We start from the raw sequence: 23489 nt of genomic DNA on the forward strand, positions 1-23489 counted from the left end.
CTAGCACAATTATGTTTGCATAATTTTTCTTCTGAATTGAAATAAATGAAGCACTCCTCACATAAAAAAATTTTAGACTTATTTTTAGTAAGTTGACTATGAACCAACCGTTCAAAGTTTCTTATCAAACAAAAATGTCTTTTATTGTTTTTAGTAATGTAAAGCAAATTAACATGAACAAGTTTACGCTTGCTGGTTTTGTACAGAGGTCCGTTAATATCACCATTTTTTTCTAAACTGTATATATTAACACTTATGTCAGAATTATTTTTTTCAAATAATGTGATATCCTCAAAAGATGGTGGAAACGACATACCATCTGTTTTTAAAACTTTTGAATAATGAGGATATGAAGATACTCTATTACAGTTTTTATCGGTGGGATACATATGTGCTAATATACTCCACAGAAAACACTTATCATCACTATTTTTAATATTTACACAAGATCTAGTTTTCAGAATTTTTATTGGTAGTGGAATATAGGAGCCTGTCCTTAAAGGATTATATTTATTAATGTTTACTTCTAAATTATTCAAAGAGTCAAAAGACCAGCCTGATTCTGAATGTTCAAACTCTGATAATTTGTTAAGCAGGCTTTTTACACACTCTAAATATATATTTTTTATGTTTGTGGATTGAAAAATTTGTACATATTTAGTATTAAACGACTTCAAAGATTTTTCATTATTTTTTGGCAAAGTAAAAGTCGCAAATAGTTCAAAATTTATTTTAAGAGCATTATGTTTCTCAAGACTTCTTTTTACTAAATTACATATCGTATTTACAACTTCAGATAAAAATTGCTCAGGTAACAAAATTTTTTTTGATGGACATACACGATAGCTTAGTATTCTGTTCTTAAAAGCAGTTCCAATTATTTGAACATTATCGAATTCTGTGCGAAGTAAACAATTAGACTTATGTATATAACTTTTCTTATGTGAAAAGTATTTTGGCACTGTTATATTACAAATATCACAAAAAGTCATTATGAGATTATACTAAGTAAGAGTACTTATTATTTGAAGTTAGTAAAATGCAGTTAAAATTTTCATGCTGGGTATAGTGTAGGTTTAACCCCTTTAAAATCTTCCTTAGCAGCAGCGACCAAGCGATTCGTTGCCTGCCAAATTTCTGAGTTGGTATCCATACATGACTTATAAGTAAAAAGGGCGTGACGCCATCGATTACCCGGGCTTATCTTTGATGCTTCAGCAGCGTTATAGATGCGGAGTTCTAAGTAATAATCGCCTTCCGTTATTAATTTCTCTGGTTTTCGCTGGGTAGAATACCCAGATGCTATTTTTTTGGTGATAAAATTTTTAAGTGGTTCAAGCTTTTGCACCACTTCTTCTTCGTACTGAAAAGACAAAAATAATATTTTTAGTTATTAAAAAATATTAACTCAGTTAATAAAATGTTTATTAATAAATAGGTTTCCATCAATAAATTCAACAACCCAGAGTTGAGTTGCGAAACCTCCCCTAAAGCTAACAATTTATTTGATCCAGCTCAAGAATCGAACTTGAGACCTTAGGCTCCATATTCAAACGTGCTAAGCTAATATTAACTAATAATTAAATAATTAAATATAATGATGTAAAAAAACCATTAATATCTTCTTAAAGGGTTTAGTTGATGCTTATATTCAGTCAGAATTCTAATATTTCTTGAAAACAATTGTAATAATATTATATTTACAGTAAAAATAAAGTGTAATAACTCACCTCAGACTCCCATGAAGGACGTGCAGCCTTGACAGGCTTTTTTTGAAGCGCTTTCTTACGCTTTACAGGTGGTTCCGGTTCAGATTCTGAATCTGACTGCCGCTTTTTTGATTTCTTCAATTTATTGAGTGATTTACTCTTTGAAGTTGAATTTGAAGTTATAGGTAATTCGTCATCCGAATTAAAAGGATTATTACTAAAGTTCGAAGCCCTGTTATAGAAAAAACATTTTTTTAATGTTGTTACATCATACTATTAACTAGTTCTGAAACAATTAAAGATTTTTTGGTGAAATGAAATTTAAACATGTATGTACTTAATGTAACTTTTTAAAATACTATTAGGTAAGAAGTTAATATTAAAAAAAATATTATTTCTCTGTAGATGCAACAACTCTTTCATTAAAATATGTAAAAAATGAAAAAAATAAAAAAATACATACATACTGAAGCTAAACAACTGCTTTTTGAAATTTAAAAAATGATTTTTTAAGTGAATTAAGTAAACGTTTGCTCGTTGAAGTGCTCACAAAAGAAATGCGTAGTGAAAACAGTGCTTACAGAATTTAGGTTCTTCTAATAGTCAATCAATAAAGTCAAAAGTTCATAGTATTTGCATAGAATAATGACTCTTAAACATAAAAGTAATTAGAATGACATTCAAAGATCTCATTATTACACACATACATAAGATGCCGCATGCATGTTTAGGATTCCCTATTAGGAAGCAAACTGCAAATATGCAATCCTGCAATACGAGTCATTAGACACCGAAAAAGAATCACTTTTAGTTAACACATGATGTATCCCGACTATACCTACTTTGATATTATTTTTTAACACTCATGGCGTCTGTTCTGTATTTCTACATTAGATAAGTATGCATATTATGCACTATGTAGGTAATGTTTACAGCAATTGAAATAGTGTAATGCCAAAATACAATATAATATTTCATTAGTTACTTACCAAAAGCGGATCGATTAATAATAATTTTATAAAAATTATCGCCCATTTAGAGAATAAAAAGTACTTATACTTACTTATATGAAATATGATTTTATCGGCAAAAATAGTTAGGTAGAAAAGTGTTAATGTAAGTATTTTATGGAATAGTAGGTCTATCAACCGAACTCGATCTACTCTATGAGTCATGATAGCATAGTGATTAAGACGTCCGCTGCCTCCGGTTATAAGTCGGGCAGGGGTTCGATCCCGGGCATGCACCTCTGACTCGGACACTTGCTTTAGTGGGATACCATAACACTAGAATGAATGAATGAATTGGATGAACCTTAATACTACAACACTTGAATTTTAACCTTCTATTATAAGAGTGTGGTTAGTAATTATTATTGATACTTATATACCGACATACTTACCTGTTCCGGCATAGCATGCTTTCCATCCTAAACTGACACACCACTTACCATGTTTTGAATACTTGAATAAATGAATGAATGAATGATTGAACGATCGTCTTTGAACCTTTATACCGCAACACTTGAATTTTCGATAAGGGAGTGTGGTTACTAATTATACTTATATTAATAAACTGACAAACGTACCTGTTCCGGTTTAGTATGCTTCCATCTTAAACTGACACACCACTTACCATGAGTTGAATACTTGAATAAATGAATGAATGAATGATTGAATGATTGATCGATTGTCTTTGAACCTTTATACCGCAACACTTGAATGTTCGGTAAGGGAGTGTGGTCACTAATTATACTTATATTAATAAACTGACAAACGTACCTGTTCTGGTTTAGTATGCTTCCATCTTAAACTGACACACCACTTACCATGAGTTGAATACTTGAATAAATGAATAAATGAATGATTGAATAATTGAACGATCGTGTTTGAACCTTTATACCGCAACACTTGAATTTTTACTTTACGATAAAGGAGTGTGGTTACTAATTACTTATATTAATAAACTGACATACCTGTTCCGCTTTAACTTGCTCCCATCATAAACTGAACCTCCGCTTAACATAAATTTGAGATGAGTGCTACATTAATTGCATTAGGTAGGTTCTTGAGGGTTCCAGTACAAAATATAAATTATTCTAAATCTAAATAATCTAATCGATGCTTAAGAATAGAATTTGTATAAAATATTCCAACTCAGTATCGTAAGTAGTTGCATCAGTTGAGAATGTGCTAAATCAACCATTGAATCATCTTTCTACATGAGTTAGTAACAATAACCTGATCATTCTCTTGTAACTGATATCTATTGTGAAAATATTGTGTGTTCTAGCTTAAGTCTTATAGATCCGGCGCGCGCTGGCGCGCCGCGTCATCTAGAGACTTGAGCTAGAACACACAATATTACCCTACTTATAGTGAAAAAAAAAAAGAGTCTGGACGATACGGAGCGCTGCTGTGAGTGATGCTGCGGCGTAATAAACTGCAGCTGCAATGGCATCTGACCTGCTTGCTCGATCACAGCACCCACGAGGTCAGCGTGACCTTGACCAGGAGGATAAACGTTTCAAATGGTGAGTTTTACCTACTTTCCTCCCTCCATCAGCCTTATTTTTTTGCTGTCAGTTTTTTGACCATCAACTTGCAGCAGGAGGAGATGAACGTGTATCAAAAGGTCAGATGTCATAACTTTTTTGTTCATCAGCTTTATTTTTTGGCAGGGTGATTTTTTCAGCTTTCAAGACTTTTATGAGTGTCTTCAAAAGTATCTTTCGATTGGTTATTGGTTACTTCTTCTATGTCATAGTAGATTTTCCTGGTTTCTTACAGCTCATACATTGGTCACAAATCATTCAGCAATTGAGTATAATGCAACTTGTCTCCTCTTTTTAATTCAAACCACTAGGATATGGACCCTTCCAGCATCAGTTTTGCTCTCCAATGTTACCCATAGTAACATACCTTCAATGCAAGAGTGAATATCATCTTCTAGGCAAGCGCGCTCCATCGTAGGGTGCTGCTGTCTGATTCTGTCGAAGCGCTAGTCTATAAATTAAAAAACAGAATATTGAATGTGTTTTCTTTCCCCAGGTGCTGGTGTTCTCTAAGACCCTGTTCGCTCAGTTCCTACACCAGCGCGCGGAGAAGGCGTCCGGCATGCAGGGCCTAATGCCACCCAAGAAGGACAGTGAATACGCCAAGATGCACAAGAAGATGATCGCTTTGCAAGGTGCAATGTATTCTTAGTCACTTCTACAGTTATTGAAATTTATGCTGAATTTTGTTTAATTTTTGACATACAAATTATATAACTACTAGCCGATGCCCGCGTCTCCGCCCGCGTGGATTTAGGTTTTTCGAAATTCCGTGGGAACTCTTTGATTTTCCGGGATAAAAAGTAGCCTATGTGCTAATCCAGGATATTATCTATCTCCATTCCAAATTTCAGCCAAATTCGTTCAGTAGGTTTTGCGTGAAGGAGTAACAAACATACACATACACACACACATACAAACTTTCGCCTTTATAATATTAGTGTGATAGTGTGATAAACCAATGCAAAGGTGTTAATTCCCTTCCCGGATGCAATTTACAAGCCGCTTATAAGTTTCCTTCTCCTTTTCTGGGTCCTACTGTACAAGATCTTACTATACAATACACAAGAAGCTTCGCTTCTACCGGGTATTTTACACCTAATGGCTTTTTGTATTATTAGGCGCAAAACCTGTCAAATCTCACGAGATCTTGGTGCTCCTGCTGCGCCTGCGTCAAGTGTGCTGCCACTGTGGGCTCATCGCCGCCATGTTGGACCACGACAACAACACGGAGCTAGCTGAGGACACTGGCAGCGAGGATCTCCTGGCCGAACTCAACAAGCTCACTCTACAAGACAACAACACCTCCAGGAGACGAGTCAGTATATTTTCAAGTGTGGGCTTTAAGCAACCAGCCTTCACATAAATTTATTATAGACTAGCACGGGTGGACACTACCACGAAAAATCCTATCTATTTTCCGGGATAAAATATAGCCTATACGGATTCGGAAGAATCCCTCTAAGTAATGGTAAAAGAAATTTTAAAATCGGTCCAGTAGTTTTTGAGCCTATTCAATACAAACATACAAAAATACAAAGGTTTCCTCTTTATAATATTAGTATAGATCGATATATTCGCGATTTTATAGGGTGCTGATTACGAAAATAACGTCTATTATCAAATCCAAGATGGCTAACTTGATTTCTTTAATCTGAAGTGTCACTTCTTTCCTTCTTGTATACACAGAGGAGAATACATGATCCCACTTTTTTATCTTCTTTTTAATCAATTATTGATCGCGCCTATACAAATTGCTTTACTGCTAAATCAATAACAATAGTTCTGGGTGCCTTTTCGCCATATCATATTATACAGGATTTAATCAGAACCCTAGCAAAAACGAGACAGGTGATTACTGATAAGATACCACAAAAAAAACGCGAAAACAAAATTTTAAAAATCTTGTATTTTTTTAAAGTTCACAATATATTGCAAAAAAAACGTGTGACTGACGCTGGAGGTCGTCAGTAAACGTTGCGTAAATAAGCCACTCGGGATCAATGCCGCGTCGTAGGCACGCTATACATTGCAGGTTTTAAAAAACCACAAGATAAGGCAAATGGTTATCGTTCTTTTATTGGATTGTGTTTATGTAGTAAGTAATATCGTTAAGTTTTTGCTAGCGTTCTGGTTACGTAATATTTAGACAATACGTATATACGTACGTACATAATATATAGGTAATATTTAGACAATAGATAGATTGATAGATAGACAACTTTAATGTACACAAAACATGAAATAATCAAGACAAAACAAAGAAACTAAAAACAATTGTACGCAAAGGCGGCCTTATTGCTCAGAGCAATCTCCAGCAGACAACCTTTTGTGAAAGGAAAAACTAGGACAATGTTTGTGTCATCCAGAGCGGTGGTAAGCAGGCTGAGAAGGAAGAAGAAGAGCCCGGTGAAGGTACCACCGCGGCGGAGGCGATCAAGTCTGTGCTGTCCTCCAACAATCCCGTGTTCAACCTACAGCGGCAATCTTCCAAGATAAAGGCCGTCATGGAGTGCCTTAACAAAAATATTTTTAAGAATAAAGGTACGTTATATCCGATTTGAAGGTATCTTCTAAAATGTGCCAGTATAATCATACTTTATCACACTAATATTATAAAGGCGAAAGTTTGTATGTGTGTGTGAAAAACGGAACCCTTATAGGATCACTTTGTTGTCTGTCTGTCTGTCTGTGAAGGAAAAATCAACAAACAAATTTTTGAACTTTTAATATGCTTTAATGGAATGATTTCAATTTTCCTTCTGTACCTATATGCGTTTGAAGACACTAGTGGATGTATTATTTCGTTTTTCAAATCGATTTTATTGTAACGTGTTTAATTTTGCCAGGTGAGAAGGCTGTGGTGGTCTCGCAATGGACTTCCGTCCTGAATCTGGTGGAACGGGAACTAAAAGCTGCGCACATAAAAAGCGTTACTCTTTGTGGGGACGTGCCGGTGGCTACGCGCGCGCCTCTCATCAACGCGCTCAACGACCCAAAGTCCGACGTGCGGGTAAGTACTGAACTGTTGTAGTGTGACAGGTATTGCTAGGGACCTCACTTCTGAACCTAATGGAACGGGAATAAAACTCGCATAACACACAGTCTGTTCCAGCGATTCATCTCCTTGATGTCTTTTGACTTTTATGCTCAAGTAGTAGAGACACCAAAGCGTTACCTTTGTGGCATGAAACGTCAATATTTGGATGCATGCGCATATTTTTCAATGGCCTCTTACAATAAATCAATGCCTGACAATCTTAACGTACGACCGAAATAAAAAATACTACCGTATTGTGCAGGTTATGCTGCTATCGCTTTGTGCGGGCGGTGTTGGGCTGAATCTGTGCGGAGCCAACCATCTACTCCTGCTGGACCCGCACTGGAACCCGCAGCTGGAGGAGCAGGCGCAGGACCGCATCTACCGCGTGGGGCAGCTCAAACCCGTGCATATCTACAAGTGAGTACCGTCTCTCTGTTACCACCTGCTGCTGCTGGACCCGCACTGGAACCCGCAGCTGGAGGAGCAGGCGCAGGACCGCATCTACCGCGTGGGGCAGCTCAAACCCGTGCATATCTACAAGTGAGTACCGTCTCTCTGTTACCACCTGCTGCTGCTGGACCCGCACTGGAACCCGCAGCTGGAGGAGCAGGCGCAGGACCGCATCTACCGCGTGGGGCAGCTCAAACCCGTGCATATCTACAAGTGAGTACCGTCTCTCTGTTACCACCTGCTGCTGCTGGACCCGCACTGGAACCCGCAGCTGGAGGAGCAGGCGCAGGACCGCATCTACCGCGTGGGGCAGCTCAAACCCGTGCATATCTACAAGTGAGTACCGTCTCTCTGTTACCACCTGCTGCTGCTGGACCCGCACTGGAACCCGCAGCTGGAGGAGCAGGCGCAGGACCGCATCTACCGCGTGGGGCAGCTCAAACCCGTGCATATCTACAAGTGAGTACCGTCTCTCTGTTACCACCTGCTGCTGCTGGACCCGCACTGGAACCCGCAGCTGGAGGAGCAGGCGCAGGACCGCATCTACCGCGTGGGGCAGCTCAAACCCGTGCATATCTACAAGTGAGTACCGTCTCTCTGTTACCACCTGCTGCTGCTGGACCCGCACTGGAACCCGCAGCTGGAGGAGCAGGCGCAGGACCGCATCTACCGCGTGGGGCAGCTCAAACCCGTGCATATCTACAAGTGAGTACCGTCTCTCTGTTACCACCTGCTGCTGCTGGACCCGCACTGGAACCCGCAGCTGGAGGAGCAGGCGCAGGACCGCATCTACCGCGTGGGGCAGCTCAAACCCGTGCATATCTACAAGTGAGTACCGTCTCTCTGTTACCACCTGCTGCTGCTGGACCCGCACTGGAACCCGCAGCTGGAGGAGCAGGCGCAGGACCGCATCTACCGCGTGGGGCAGCTCAAACCCGTGCATATCTACAAGTGAGTACCGTCTCTCTGTTACCACCTGCTGCTGCTGGACCCGCACTGGAACCCGCAGCTGGAGGAGCAGGCGCAGGACCGCATCTACCGCGTGGGGCAGCTCAAACCCGTGCATATCTACAAGTGAGTACCGTCTCTCTGTTACCACCTGCTGCTGCTGGACCCGCACTGGAACCCGCAGCTGGAGGAGCAGGCGCAGGACCGCATCTACCGCGTGGGGCAGCTCAAACCCGTGCATATCTACAAGTGAGTACCGTCTCTCTGTTACCACCTGCTGCTGCTGGACCCGCACTGGAACCCGCAGCTGGAGGAGCAGGCGCAGGACCGCATCTACCGCGTGGGGCAGCTCAAACCCGTGCATATCTACAAGTGAGTACCGTCTCTCTGTTACCACCTGCTGCTGCTGGACCCGCACTGGAACCCGCAGCTGGAGGAGCAGGCGCAGGACCGCATCTACCGCGTGGGGCAGCTCAAACCCGTGCATATCTACAAGTGAGTACCGTCTCTCTGTTACCACCTGCTGCTGCTGGACCCGCACTGGAACCCGCAGCTGGAGGAGCAGGCGCAGGACCGCATCTACCGCGTGGGGCAGCTCAAACCCGTGCATATCTACAAGTGAGTACCGTCTCTTTGTTACCACCTGCTGCTGCTGGACCCGCACTGGAACCCGCAGCTGGAGGAGCAGGCGCAGAACCGCATCTACCGCGTACTCCTGCCGAGAATCAAAGCTGGGACTTCATAGCGCTCACCACTGCACCAGAGAAGTGGAACAAAAGAGAAGTGGAACGTCGATGTACCTGCGCAAAAATCTTATTTTTGAATGGTGGGAAAATATCTCGGCCAATCTTTACGCGCGACCGTCTGCAATTGGTTGATGCCTACGCGCCATGTTTTGTTCGCGTGAATTATGAGCGAGATAGCACGAGGCTTTGTTGTTCTTGTGTTTAAAATCTTAATGTTAAGCAGTAAGGTCTGTATTTTATTGGAATACATTGGGTTTTAGTCGGTGTTAGGTTGTGTTTTTCTGCGCACGTGAATTTCGATGTTGCGACGAATACAAACAAGTTTCTCACTTCCTTCCTTTAATATAACCTCCTAGTTCGAGTTCCTTGACTTTCAACCCTATAATATGTAAGCTTGGCGATCTTGTAGCGTGGCTGCTGACGACATTCATTCATGACAATTGACAAGTATGTCATATTCATAAAGCTTGTTCATTTCTTTGTTGTGCGTGCCAAGTTTTTTTCACATCCGCCGATAACGATCGTTTCTTCATTTTACCGTGTCTTTTTATCGACTTTCAAATTATAGAGCTATTTTTTAAAAATTACTTTCATGATGAGACGTTTCATGAGTGCCCAAAGAAAGCAACCAACAGAGAGGAATGGAAACGCATTTTTAAGCATGCCATAGCACTGCAGTGACGACCACGTCCGCTCAGTGAAGAGCGTAACTATAAAGAAAACTTTAAGCCAGATTTTTCCCGTTATTAGGTAATACATACTACTACTCTACTATGTTTCTATATTTAAATAACCCTACACTTTATAAATTATTTTCGTCAAAAATGCATACTTTAATCCCATGTAAGTTGTTTTTAAGAGTTGGTTCCGTACCTCAAAAGGAAAAACAGAACCCTTATAGGATCACTTTGTTATCGGTCTTCTGTCCGTTTATCGTGTCTGTCAAGAAAATTGGTAGGTAGGTCTTATAGCACAAATAAAGGAAAAAATTTGAAAACCTGAATTTGTGGTTACATCACAAAAAAATGTGTTCATGATCAAATAATTAGTATTTTCAATTTTCAAAGTAAGATAACTATTACCAAGTAGGGTATCACATGTAAGGGCTTTACCTGTAAATTATAAAACAGAACTTTATTTATTTTTAGACATAATAGTTTCTTTTTTTTCTTTTTTTTTAACTATTAGTTATCGTCGTCACTCGTCAAAAAGACCACCTCTGGTTGCCCCTAGACCAAAAGTGCCCAATTTCTGATATATTGTGTAGTTTCTGTATTCAATAGTTTCTGATATATTGTGCAAAATGTCGGAAAAATTAATTACCCGAGTATGGCACGCTCGGTGCGCGAGTCTGACTCGCTTTTACTTTGACTTGGACTTATTACCCGACTACGACAAAGCCGAAAGGAAGGGTTATGATTTTAGCAGTCTATGTATGTATGTATTTTTTCAATAATAAGTACTTTTCGGAAATCTGAAAAACCAAATCCTGTCTGGTCGAGTTGCAACACGCCATGACGTCATTATCGGTCATCTAAAGTCATCGAGTTGCGCGCAGGCTGCCAAAGATCCCACCGGTTCATGAAATTACACCGCGACCAGTGGCGGAACAATAGGGCGGCAAGACGGGCGAAATGCCAGGGGCTCCGGCCGCAGGGGGCCCCCGTGACCGGGGGACCCGTGAGGGCCGCGAGCACAGGAACATTCTAACAGTTATTGGTACCTACTGATTCTGTTGGCAACTAAATTTTAGAGTACATATTCGCATCCTCTTCTTACTTAATGTAATATGAAAAGGACAGACACATCTTGACAGTTCTAAATTTAATTTAAAGCTGTCAAACCTAGTGACTTTAGCGGCTAGTCGCGAGCCTATTGTTTGTTGGCTGTGATGAATTGTGTGTGTGAATGGGGAAATTGGTTGTGTGTGTGTGTGTGTGTGTGTGCGTGCGTGCGTGCGTGCGTGCGTGCGTGCGTGTGTGTGATGTTAGTTTTGTATCTAAGATATTCAAGTTACCTAATAGTTTCCCTAACTTGTTACAAATAACTACAAACTTGACATTGGCTAATCTTTGTAAAGCCAGACGAGAGAGAGAAAAAAACAGATACTTGGGAATACTTTTGTTCTATTTGGAAGCTTTTTCAACGAACGTTAAAAAGCTCTCGTGTAAATGGGGCCTAGCGGAATAGTTACGTCACTGAGCGAGACTCAAAGTATTCGGGGAATTTGGCGACATTGCTCCCGATGTCTCACGCTGGCATCCGCTCGTGACGTCGACTGCCAAGATTTTAGGAAATTAACGCTTTATACCTCATTTAATTTTCCCCAAATTGTGTGTATGATTTGGATGTTGATTACTGAGAATTTTGTTATATAAATGTTTTCCTGGAGTCTCTACTCTTTACATGTGTGCAAAGTTCAGTCACCCGTCCAGTTATAGACTTGTCGTTTGTTAAACATGACTGATGTTCCCATTTTCTCTTCAAAAACGTGTTGTATTGGGACCATTCCCACAGGAATACGCCCTCGAGACATGCCATGACGCTAAGACCCAATTAAATGGGACGCTGTATTTTCAGTTTTATTAATCGGCTTTCAAATAAAACCGGCCAAGTGCGAGTCAACTCGCGCACCGAGTGTTCCGTAAGTTCGTATTTTTCCGACATTTTGCACGATCAATCAAAAACTATTATGCATAAAACTAAATAAAAATCTGGTTAAGAATGTACAGTTAAAGCTCTTTCATATGATACCCCACTCCACTTGGTATAGTTATCACTTACCTTACTTTGAAAGCTGAAAATACAAATATTTGTTCATGAACACATTTTTGTTTTTTTTATGTTACCACAAATTCTCAGTTATTGGATTTTTTTCTTTACTTGTGCTATAAGACCTACGTACCTGCCTTTTATGATTCTAGGTCAACAGGAAGTATCCTATAGGTTTCTTGACAGACACGACAGACGGACAGACAGACAACAAAGTGATCCTGTAAGGGTTCTGTTTTTCCTTTTGTGGTATGGAACCCTAAAAGGAAATTCTGTATTCAACTGTATATTTAATATGTATATTCGCACATTTTCTCACTGTTATTGTTAACTGTTTCGAGCGAATTCATCCGCCTAAGATATTGTCCCGCGACCGAAAGTAGTTTAAATATCCTTCTCCAGAATGTAGGTACAAGTTACCCAAGTTGGAGTGCCAAAATCATCAAAATCTTTTTGGCAATGTTTGTTGTAAAACGATAACAGTTTCGCATTTATATCTATTACTAGCGACCCCCCCCCCCCCCCCTCCCCCCCCCTCCCCCCCCTCCCCCCCAAACATAGACCCAAGGGGTTTATTTAAAAAAAAATTAATTTATATATAAATCCCTTGACTGCAATCTCACCTGATGATAAGCGATGATGCTCTGTGAGTGTCTAAGATGAAAACGGGCTAACTTGGCAGTGTGGCAGTTTTCATTAAACCTAACCTACTCCTTTAATTTCTACACGACATCGTCCCGGAACGCTACATCGCTTGCCATCACGGCTTTGCCAGTAGGGCTGTAACTAGCCACGGCCGAAGCCTCCCACCGGACCAGACCAGAAATCCAGGAATTATAAAATTCCAAATTCCTGCTAAGAATCGAACCCGGGATCTCCCACAAGACCGCAGCGCTCACCATTGCGGCAGGGAGGCCGTCGGGTAATTTTTTCAGGCCATTATATCCCTTAACATGTGAAGTGGTAGTCTTTAAACTCATTATTCTCCCTCAGATTCATGTGCGTGGACACAGTGGAACAGTCCATCAGGCAGCTGCAGAAAGCGAAGCTGGAGATGGCGGAGAACGTGCTCACGGGCGCTAAGAACACCAACGGCAAACTCTCCGTCGAAGAACTCAAGATACTCTTCAACATGGGGTCGTAGGGTTACTCATAAATAACGGGTATATACTACACAGGCATAACGCATAACTGTACCCTCAGTAACTTTACTTCTCATTAATGTTGATAGTATTTGAGAGTCAAAACAAAATAACGTCGAAGTAAAGGTCCTAAAGATTCTTGATATTCTGTACCATTGATTTTAATTTCGCAACCGCTTGGAGCGCTGATTGTAAATATATGTACAAACTTGAGCATTAAAACAAGGCAGTTAGGGCCATTTTACTTAAACCCTAAAGTGTTTCAACTTTCAAATACTATCAACTTTGGTGAGAAGTAAAATCTTATACTGAGGGTACTGAGTAGGTTGATGCGGTAGTAGAGTTGTGATGACGTGACGCGAGAGTGACAACTGTCACCCTCCACTACCGCAGGAACCTACTCAGTTATGCGCTACATAAAGATTATATCAAATTGTTTTTTTTTTTTTTAACTTTTTCTATTATGAGTTTTTATGTATAATAAGTGTATATATAACATGTTATAATAAGTGGCAGATTGAGATGGCAATCGGGGTATGAGGTGGGGGGGGGGACCCGGTTGCCATCGCAACCTGTCGCCCACTATAAAAAAGGTATAATGCAAAACTTTTCCACTGTCATCCAGTTCTTTTTATCCAAAGCCAACTGTACTACTGTCCTGTTTGTTCGTATGTGCCATAGCTCTGTGTGTTTAGCATTGATTTTATTAAAATATTTTTTAAGTAAAGAACCCACCACATAGGAGATATCGAGTCTGTTTAAAATGGACTATAGTTCTTAGTATAATATTGAATTTAGGACAGTGAGGGAACTAGGGAGAACAATGTACAGTAAGACCAGAAATTATCATTACAGGCATAACGCATTTAAAGGAATCTTTATTCGATATAGGTACTTTTCACATAGGGACAGAAATAAGTTCTCCCTTTTTTGTCTTATGTTCCTTTAAAAGTTTTTTTTATCTTTTTTAGGTTTATTCTGGTCTAAGGGTCGATTCACACTGATGCAGAGTCGAATCTAATCGTAGCGACAATCTAAAAAGCAAAGTGAACAATTATGAATGTTATGTATAAATGAGAAAAGAATCGTCATATTTGTTCTATCTATGTCAAGTGTCATGTCAAAGTACAGTAAGGCGAAATCTCAAAATTTATGCACTATATTGATCTTTATCTCCATTTTGTAATACACTTATCTAAAAAAAAAAAGACTCAATTGCCAGAATATGGGGGCTTTTTCGTCGTTTTTTTCTGAGTAGAAATTAATGCATCACGGTGTGAAAATAGAGGTAAATAATATATTACCTAAAACTGTAGATTGTTAGTTTGAATCATATTGTGTTCATCGCTTCGACCGTGTCAGTTTGAATCTACCCTATTTGTGTTGTCCCATGTACATGAGCCTTAAAAAAAATTATACAGATAATGTTACGATAATTCTGAATTTTTATTTTATTTTAATAGAAAAAAAAACGCAGATTTCTTTGGATGTATTATGTGATGTAGTATTAATGATAATATTTTAATGAATAAATAATTATTTGTTTATATGAGCTAGTTGTTATTTTTCTTCATTAAGTACATTTTAACACATTTTAAAATCAATAAAAGTACCTATTTAAAAAAATTCAAAATCATTTACAAAACAAATAGAAAAGACTTCGGAAAACGATAGGTAATAAATATAATGCTGTAGTATTTCTCAAAACGCTTTAGATGCCAAAAAATTCTTAAAGAAAACAACCCGCGAGTATTCTTCGTTACGGAATGCCGAATGCTAAATGAATGAAAAACATTCGCGGCATTAAATAAATAAGCAATAACAATCACACCGATTAAATCTGGCAATGTATCAAATCGGGAAGTCAAATATCCGACCCTGACTAAGGCTGAGGAAATGGTGGGATGACTACCCATATTCCAGTATCTACTTTACAGACTCAAATGATATTTCTTTGAAAAAAGTATACACATCACCGCCCAGACACAACATAAGATAGGCTATAAATAACTCAGGATTCACGGCCGAACCGCATTACGAAATGGGTAAATGGCCATTACACGGCGAAGGAGTGTCGGAAGCATATGTTTTTTTGGACATTATGTGATTTGTGGATTTTTATTTGAAAATCTGTGAGAATGAGCATAGAGCGTAGATCGTGCATGGGCTCAGACCCGCACGTCACGAAGAGATTATGTGCCACGCTGATGTTTTTTATTGGTGTAATTTGTGTTTTTGGAGGTAAGACGTGTTTGTGTCAAGTGTATTTACATTTACTAACACATGTTTTTGTCGTAAATCTTTGAAATTGCATAGTGCGAAGTCCAAATATATTTTTGAAACTCATAGACTTACATATTACCTACTGTTGTAACTAGTTTAAAATGAGTTTATATCGAATTTTGTAAAAAAAATATAGGAACGTAAACAAGTTCGAATAAAATATCGATAAAAATGGATAAGAATAATATATTCCGTAATTTTGTAAAAAGAATTAGGAATGTAAGTTGTTTTAAGTTTTCGTTAATACCTTTCCAGCTATTGATTGTTTTGGATCCAAGAAATGCAATTAGATTATTTTAAAATATCTGTCTACCCTATATATAAATAAATTCAAAAACAAAATGATGTATAAGTAATTACTTACAAAATAGGTACTGTTTTTTAAAATAAATATAAATTTAAAGATAATATTTTTTAACTACTTATTTTTATTTCCAAACATCAATATTTAAACTTATTTTTGTATTTAGTCATTTTGTTAGGTTCATAAAATGGGTACTTAAATAAAAAACAAAAAACAATTTGCCTTTATTGATCTCTTGGATATTGATCTATTATGTGCGACTTGGTACACATACATAATATGTAGGTCAACGCGTGTTTTCCAAACAGATTATTAAAATCATAGAAATCTTTACCAACATTATAATTGCGAAAGTGTGTGTCTGTTTGTCAACTACCTTTTCACGGCCAACCTTCTATTTTGAAGAAATTTTGTACAGAGATAGTTTGCTTCTGAAGACTGACACTATTTTTTTACCCAAATAATCACCCATTGAAACTGGATTTTACAACCTAAATCTACACAGAAAAAGTCGCCAGCATCATCTAGAATCCTTAAAAATAATTGTAAACCACTTTGTTGTCTGTCTGTCCGTCCGTCCGTCCGTCTGTCCGTCCGTCGTCTCTGTTGTCAAGAAAACCTATAGTGTACCTACTTCCCGTTGACCTAGAATCATGTGGCAGGTAGGTAGGTCTTATAGCACAAGTAAAGGAATAAATCTGAAAACCGTGAATTTGTGATTACATCACAGAAAAAAATGTGTTTTAATTTTCAAAGTAAGATAACTATATTAAGTGGGATATCATATGAAAGGGCTTAACTTGTACATTCTAGAACAGATTTTTATTTATTTTTAAGCATAATAATTTTTGATTTATCGTGTAAAATGTCGGAAAAATACCCGAATACGGAACCCTCGGTGCGCGAGTCTGACTCGCACTTGGCCGGTTTTTTTCTTGACATTAGCATGTCGATGATGCGACTTTGAAATGTTTTTTACCCATCCCAAAATCGTCCAACGCACCTAAATAAGTTTTCACTTACATTACAGTTCATTGTACTGCGTCTAATATTTTTCCTGATTTAATAAAAATCATTCAGAACGTGATAATTTTCCAGGCTATTTATTAGGACGTATGGCCCGGAACGAGGTGCGACGGACCAACGACATCGTGCCCATCAATCTCACGGTCGCAGCTGAAATCCTGTACAAAAAGGCCAAGCGCGTCTCGCCCAAAGCCGTCCACCACAATGATCCAGAAAAAATAACCGTCAAATTATTGGACGCATTCCATTGTACTGCGCATGAGTGCGGTTTACATAGTATAAGAAATAACAATGTCGCTGACTTTGTAAAAACTTCAATACATTACCACGTAGCTAAATTGATCAGGTCAATTAACAACGCATCCGTCTATTTAGACTCATTGAGGTGACATAGGTTTTTTCGTCCACCTTGCTAAATGCTACTTTTTGTATTCCTTCAGAGAAATCGTGAAGAGAAAATACGTGGGCGCTCGGATGAGATTAATTAGGCTAAAATGTATTGTACCTAAGCTTTTTGTAAGTTTTATATCTTATAGCTGTTTATCTTGTTTTTTAATTTAAATTTAATAAATCTACTCAAATGTATGGAATAAATAAATTAACATAACACTACAAATGTAATTGATGTGCAATTTTATACCTTCCAATTTTTTTATTATTTACCAGATGAACCCTATGACTTTGTTTGCGTGGATTTTGAAAATCCCATAGAAACTCATTGATTTTCCGAGATAAAAAAGTACCCTGTGTCCTTCCCCGAGATGTAAGCTATTTCTGTACCAAGTTTCATCAAAATCGGTTAAGTAAGTGGGTAGAGAAAAGCTAGCCAACATACAGACAGACATACTTTCGCATTTATAATATTAGTAGGGATAGCATGGTTGAACCGAAGCGACACCGAAACTTTTCCGACATTTTAATGCTAGAGCCAGATTCGTGCCAATATTTAAGTTACTTTTTTTACTGGTTGTACGGCTCGGGATTCTAGCCTTTTTGAGCCTTATTTAAGCTGCTTTCATCACAATATTATACTAGGTAATGCTCACTTGTGGGAAAACTGCATCATTTAATTGAATAATCTAGTTATGTGTAGGAATTTTAATACATTTAAAAATAAAATTTAATGTCGTGTCGTGGAATTTAAATTTTTCATGTAGTAACACCACAGTAGTAAACTAGTAACACCTTTTGGGCACCGCTTCCGTTCGTTGCCCGCCATTTTGACCAAAAATTCCTTTTATTTTTGACATTTGTCAAATTATCATCAATCAATTTTGTGGCGTTGAATTCAGTTGAATTAATAATTTTTGCACGTGCCTGAGATAAAGTTTTAAAAAGAAAAAAAGCCAAAAGGAACACCAAACAATTGATTAACAATGGTGGCGGTATGTATAACTTATTTTTTTGACAAGAATGTATAACGCTTTTAGTTTTCTAACCGCAACATCAATAATGCCGAATGCGTCGTTTTGCAGCAAACAAAGGTGTTCGTGGGAAGATTACCCGAAGATGCCAAACCGGAGGACCTACGGAAGCTGTTCGAGCGCTTCGGGGTGGTCACGGAATGCGACATCATGAACAGATGCGGCTTCGTTCACATGGAGACAGAAGAGCAAGCCGCCGCCGCCATTCGCGATCTGCACAACACTACATTCAATGGTGGTGTGATTACAGTGGAAAGGGGAAGGATCAAGGTTAATAATATAATATCCATACTTCCATACGGCATCATCAAGTAATTTTATTTGCTTTCTGATTGACGCCCTTTTGTATTAAGTTTGCATCATGTCACATAAAAGATGATGGATGGTCGAAGTGATAGTGAGCTTTGAGGACCTGCACAGCTCCAAAGTTTCCTTGTTATCATTTTAGTAGTTTAGATTTTGGGTTCTATCTAAATCAATTTACTACCTACCTATCTTGTACCATTTTTTTCAAGAAGTACCAATGAGGGTGGCCTATTGTGGTTTTTGAAACAGACTTTTCTATGTAGGAAAGAGGCCAGCGCGGAGGCGGTCGTGGCATGCGCGGGGGTATGCGAGGCGGTATGGACCGTCGGGGCGGCATGCGCGGTGGCATGCGGGATGCTCCGTACCCCATGCGCGATCGCGGGATGGGGGGCCCCATGCGTGACCGAGGGATGGGACACATGAGGAACTCTGCTCCGTATGACAGAAGCATGGACCGTGCACCGATGGGCGGCGCTACGGGCTATGATGATAGGTATGTAATTAAATTATAAGCAGAAAAGTACTAAGGTTGCAGCAAGATCCAAGGAGATATGCGGGATTTCTGTACTCCATTTGTGACTACAGTCCTATGCTACCATAAGACCCATGAGTGACAGGGGCATGAGCTTGAATTTGAGACAGAATGGACTATTGTGGTGGCTTAAACTGAACTTGTTGAGATGCATCTCCAATATGTTTTCTGGAAGCTTATTATAAAAGATTCAAATGTCTAAAAAAGTTAAAAAAAAATTAGTCCTTAATCTAAAGGTAAACCGTTCTTTGACACAGTGCAAATATGGTGTCCTCAAAATTTATGCATAAAACTCAGTTTTAATCTCATTATAATTTTATTATTCATGAACAGATACAATGGTTACGGAGGCGAGGATCGCCGAGGTTTCGCTCTGATGGACAACCGTGGTGCTAGAGACCCGTACGCTGCCCCTCCACCCATGTACGCAGATGATAGACAGAGCTATGGGGCCCCCGTGGACAACATGTACCCTGATGAAAGGGACATGATGGAGCGACGGGCCCCCATGCGGAGTGCCCCTATGACCATGTCATCCGGCTACGATAGGGCTCCACCACGGGCAGCGCCCATGACCACTGATATGTACAGCAGGAGGTCGGACCAAACTATGTGAGTAAAGCCTTCAATTTCTTTTTGTTTTAACATCACATGAATCACCAAGGATCTTGGCTAGGTTGCAAACTACTGATTAAAATTGTTTGTAAAAAAACAGCTGTTCTTTTGATTTGCATTTTATTCTTTTAAATAAAAAATAAATAAAATCTTTAAATTCGAAGAAATAGGACTACCTTCTAAAAAACTTATGTTAGTAACTACTACTATACTTGTGGCAAAAAGACATTTAAAAAAAAATTACACTTACAAATGTGGCTTCACCAACACTTGCATGAAGATTACACCAGTAGATACCAATGGTGTGCAAATTATAGAAGCGTAAAAGCACTGGCTGCCCTGGTAATAACTTAATTCTTTTTTTTTGTTATGACCTGCCAGTAAATAGGTTCTTACTTGAATGCCTTATTTCAAAAATGAATGGAAGTAAATTAAAAATAGAATGTTTCATCTATGGCATTAACTACTTGGTAATTTACATACCTCCATAAAATATGTCAGCTTCAAAAACTTCAGTTTGGCTGCCTAAAAACAGTTCTTGAAAGTAAGAAATAATATGTTTTTAGGTGGGGTGGAGCGGCGGCTGCGGGGAGCTATGAGCGCGACCCGTACGCTCAGCAGTACCCCAATGCGGGCAGGTAAGTCTTATACCAGCATGTGATAGTGACCAGAGATATTCACACATTTAAACTGACTTCATGAAATACTCATCAATTAGAAACATAGTTGGTAACATTCGCAGTCGACTGTGTCTCCAGGCCACTAGTCGACCGTACATAGTTTTTTAACCACAGAAAACATTTTAGTAATAATTTAACTGACAGATTTCAGTAGTCAATGTTTTTATCATTTCATTTTAAAGTTTCTTTAGAGTTATTTTTAAAACATCTAGCAATTAATCTCTGGTTGCTACTTATCATTGATTTTCTCCTTGTGGTTTGACTTACTCTAATTTTGCAATTATTTGATAGTTGCATTATTTGATATGAGTGCAGAAAAATAGAATATTCACAAAAATAACCCAACTACTACAAAATACACCATATTTTGTTTCTTTTCTACCTACTACGCTGGATCATCGGTTTACATTTTTTCTGAAATTGCGTACACACGCGAATGAATGCGATATACGATCATGGTACGACAGCTATAATATTATCGCGAGCGTTTTTATGCTGAAGATTAACTAAAGTAGTGGGTCGGCGCACTGTTGATGTACGAGTGACGTAGTTGTAGGGTAAAGGTGTCAATGCACGACACAGGTAGTAAGGCGAGGCGTGCTAAGTTGCGTTACGGGCTTTAGGTGGTGAGGCGTTGGGTGACGACACGCGGCGACGGCGATGGTGACGGCGAGCGGCGCTACTAGCGACATGACGTCATCTCCACGGCCGGCCAGGCGAACCGGCCCATTCCGGTACCGGTACCGGTCCGGCCCGAATTTGATTTGATGCGTCATCTTACTCGCGCGCGTGCCTAGTTTCCACAACTGCCACGTTTGTCTTCTTTACATGTATTAAAATCGATTGCGATATTGTTCAATTTTTAGTAAACGACAATTGGAAGAAATCAAATACAATCCATTAACTGTCATTACTTTTTATGACGTATCCCCCTAGTAGTCTACGATTAGATTTATAATAAGCGACCGCGATTAATTGATAAGTCTTTTCCAATGTAACAATATTATGGTTTATTAGGGTAAATGCATATTTTTTTTTACTTATATTAGATTAAAATTCATTTTGGAAAACGTTTGTTTTTTTATTATTTTATTTTTAAAACTCCAATCGCTTGATACTCAATTGACATATCCAATCCTGCATCCACGGCCCACCCTTACAACAATTTTATAGTCACTTCTACTCATAAGTTACAATGTTGGTGAATAAAATGTTACATAATTTAGAGTAAAAAAGAGTATTAATTTGTTTTATATGTTTTACTATAAAGCTGCGGTAAGCGAAATGCGGATTTCAGAAATGTTTGAGCAATTTGTCTATCAAAATGTGTCCTAACGTCAATGCGTCGACTTTCACATTAGAGAGTGCGTGCGAGTCCTTTCAGAGTTTAGTAGCGGCTTGAGGGTGCGTACAACGTAACAGGCGGTGCGTGCCTATGGCGAGGCATTTAATCTGCTTGACTAGCGACCAAAGACAATGCGGCGTATATTAGGCCCCAGCGAACAGAAGAAACCGGATTGCGAAACTAAACAACCGTAAGTACGGACATAGATGGCCTTACCCTATAGGCAAACTGCGGTATACAATTTGTTAAGCTTTCTCATTTTATATTCTTCTTTAATATTGCGCATACTTGAAAAGTGCGTCTTTAAAACCGCGCTAGTTTTTTTTTTTTTTTTTTTAATGCGATTTAAATATTTCGTGATACTTTTTTCTCTGCGGCGTATCTAAGGTATTTGCGTTGCGGAAAGTAGTTTTCATTGGATAGTGGAAAGTTTGTTGCGATTACTGGTTAATTAAAAAAATAACGGAAAGCTTATACAAATAAAATACTATAAGGTTGTGTATAGGTTTACTCATTTGTTATGCGTTAATTTGGAACAGGGTGACTTTGTCCACATGACAACATTCACACAATCTGGATAAAACCTGCGCTATATTTTTCTCCTATTATTAACCAGTCTGCTTCTATATTTTTTGACTTCTCAGGATCTGACTTTTTATATAACATTTGAAATGAGACAATGATAAAACGTAAATGGTAAACAAACATTTTTATTTTTGATCTGATCATGAATGTATAATATAGGTGGATCAGGCGCTCCTAATACCTACTTATAGCTATCCCACTTTACTTGCTTCGCTCTCACTCGTCAGTTGAAGTGGGATAGCGATAAGTAGGTATTTGATTTAACTTTCTTGTACGAGTACCTATTAGGAGTGCTCTATCCATATGTATATAGATTCATGCTATGGATACCTGGGTATAGTCTAAAACGGACCTCTGATAGTTATGGACTTTTGTATAGACCTATGAAGTTAGCATACAAGCTGTTGTGATCATCACATTGCGATTGGCTGAATTTATGGTATCCTGGCTGTGACTGCAGTTTAGCCACCAGTGAGAGTATCAACCAATCGTGGGTGATCACATCACAATATTGTAACTCTTTTTCTAAAACGTTTTATGTTTGACAGGATTTTAGCGCCGGGCTGAACATGCGAAATGGGATAACTTAATGAAGAAGTCCTACGATAAATCGGAACCAGCGCTATGACGACGTGAGATCATTGCAATAAGATTTCTGTAAATAAAAAAATAAAGAAACCGTAAATAAATGTATGTTTTATTTTAAATCGTTTCGTTATTAAATTATCAAGATCAATAGTTACCATAAATACAAGATTTATTTATATAGCAATGATTGGTCAAAACTTGAAATTATTTCTAAAGTAAAGTCTGCTGAACCTGCAAGAATCTTATTTTACTTTTAGAGCAAGATCACACTGCCGCTAACCTTCCTTATTTTCTGAGAAATAAAATGTATGTGATAGATTGTGCCATATCAGCTACTGAAAGTTACCTACCTATTACTTACTTTTCCTAAAATCTAACGGCTGATTTCCAGAATATTAATTTATTAGGATAGACCCTTTCAAGTAAAGATTTTTATT

At 38.6% G+C, this 23489-nt stretch overlaps 3 protein-coding genes and 1 long non-coding RNA gene across 6 annotated transcripts in view; 3 read left to right on the plus strand and 1 right to left on the minus strand.

The window, feature by feature from the left end:
* LOC123874858 (transcription termination factor 2-like) overlaps window positions 1–14913 on the plus strand; it is a 27996-nt gene extending 13083 nt beyond the window's left edge. The window contains exons 2-7 of the mRNA XM_045920392.1: window positions 4760–4898; window positions 5385–5581; window positions 6633–6807; window positions 7113–7276; window positions 7566–7723; window positions 13216–14913. Coding sequence (XP_045776348.1) covers window positions 4760–4898; window positions 5385–5581; window positions 6633–6807; window positions 7113–7276; window positions 7566–7723; window positions 13216–13366 — 984 coding nt within the window. The 3' untranslated portion in view covers window positions 13367–14913. The remainder of the gene's footprint in view (window positions 1–4759; window positions 4899–5384; window positions 5582–6632; window positions 6808–7112; window positions 7277–7565; window positions 7724–13215) is intronic.
* LOC123874871 lies at window positions 927–23045 on the minus strand. Its single transcript, XR_006798023.1, has 3 exons — window positions 22544–23045; window positions 6015–6020; window positions 927–938 (listed from the first exon to the last, which is right to left on the minus strand). It is a non-coding gene; the product is annotated as an uncharacterized LOC123874871 (long non-coding RNA).
* On the plus strand, window positions 15294–17539 carry LOC123874869. Its single transcript, XM_045920415.1, has 2 exons — window positions 15294–15605; window positions 17050–17539. The coding sequence occupies exons 1-2, from the start codon at window positions 15503–15505 to the stop codon at window positions 17364–17366; spliced, it is 420 nt and encodes a 139-aa protein (XP_045776371.1). The 5' UTR covers window positions 15294–15502; the 3' UTR covers window positions 17367–17539.
* On the plus strand, window positions 18177–23153 carry LOC123874866 (RNA-binding protein 4.1-like). 3 transcript variants are annotated; one of them, XM_045920409.1, is made up of 6 exons: window positions 18177–18362; window positions 18453–18671; window positions 18971–19200; window positions 19573–19851; window positions 20421–20492; window positions 23013–23153. In XM_045920409.1, exons 1-6 carry the CDS (start codon window positions 18354–18356, stop codon window positions 23029–23031), a joined length of 828 nt encoding a protein of 275 aa, XP_045776365.1. In that variant the 5' UTR covers window positions 18177–18353; the 3' UTR covers window positions 23032–23153. The 3 variants fall into 3 exon arrangements, with proteins under 3 accessions (XP_045776365.1, XP_045776367.1, XP_045776366.1); XM_045920410.1 differs by lacking the exon at window positions 23013–23153 and adding an exon at window positions 21158–21604 and having other exon boundaries at window positions 18179–18362; XM_045920411.1 differs by lacking the exon at window positions 23013–23153 and having other exon boundaries at window positions 18178–18362; window positions 20421–20496.
* Window positions 23154–23489: the final 336 nt, after the last annotated feature.

This window comes from Maniola jurtina, chromosome 19 (assembly GCF_905333055.1).
Source record: "Maniola jurtina chromosome 19, ilManJurt1.1, whole genome shotgun sequence".
In the NCBI taxonomy this organism is placed as follows: Eukaryota; Metazoa; Arthropoda; class Insecta; order Lepidoptera; family Nymphalidae; genus Maniola; species Maniola jurtina.

What these genes read in the sequence shown, in the direction of transcription:
- LOC123874869 (XM_045920415.1), top strand. Translation starts at nt 15,503, where the DNA reads ATGAGCATAGAGCGTAGATCGTGCATGGGCTCAGACCCGCACGTCACG. An exon ending in TGTAATTTGTGTTTTTGGAG is followed by an intron (nt 15,606 to 17,049) that starts GTAAGACGTGTT and finishes ATAATTTTCCAG; the next exon opens with GCTATTTATTAGGACGTATG.
- LOC123874866 (XM_045920409.1), top strand. An exon ending in TGGAAAGGGGAAGGATCAAG is followed by an intron (nt 18,672 to 18,970) that starts GTTAATAATATA and finishes TTTTCTATGTAG; the next exon opens with GAAAGAGGCCAGCGCGGAGG. An exon ending in GCTACGGGCTATGATGATAG is followed by an intron (nt 19,201 to 19,572) that starts GTATGTAATTAA and finishes ATTCATGAACAG; the next exon opens with ATACAATGGTTACGGAGGCG.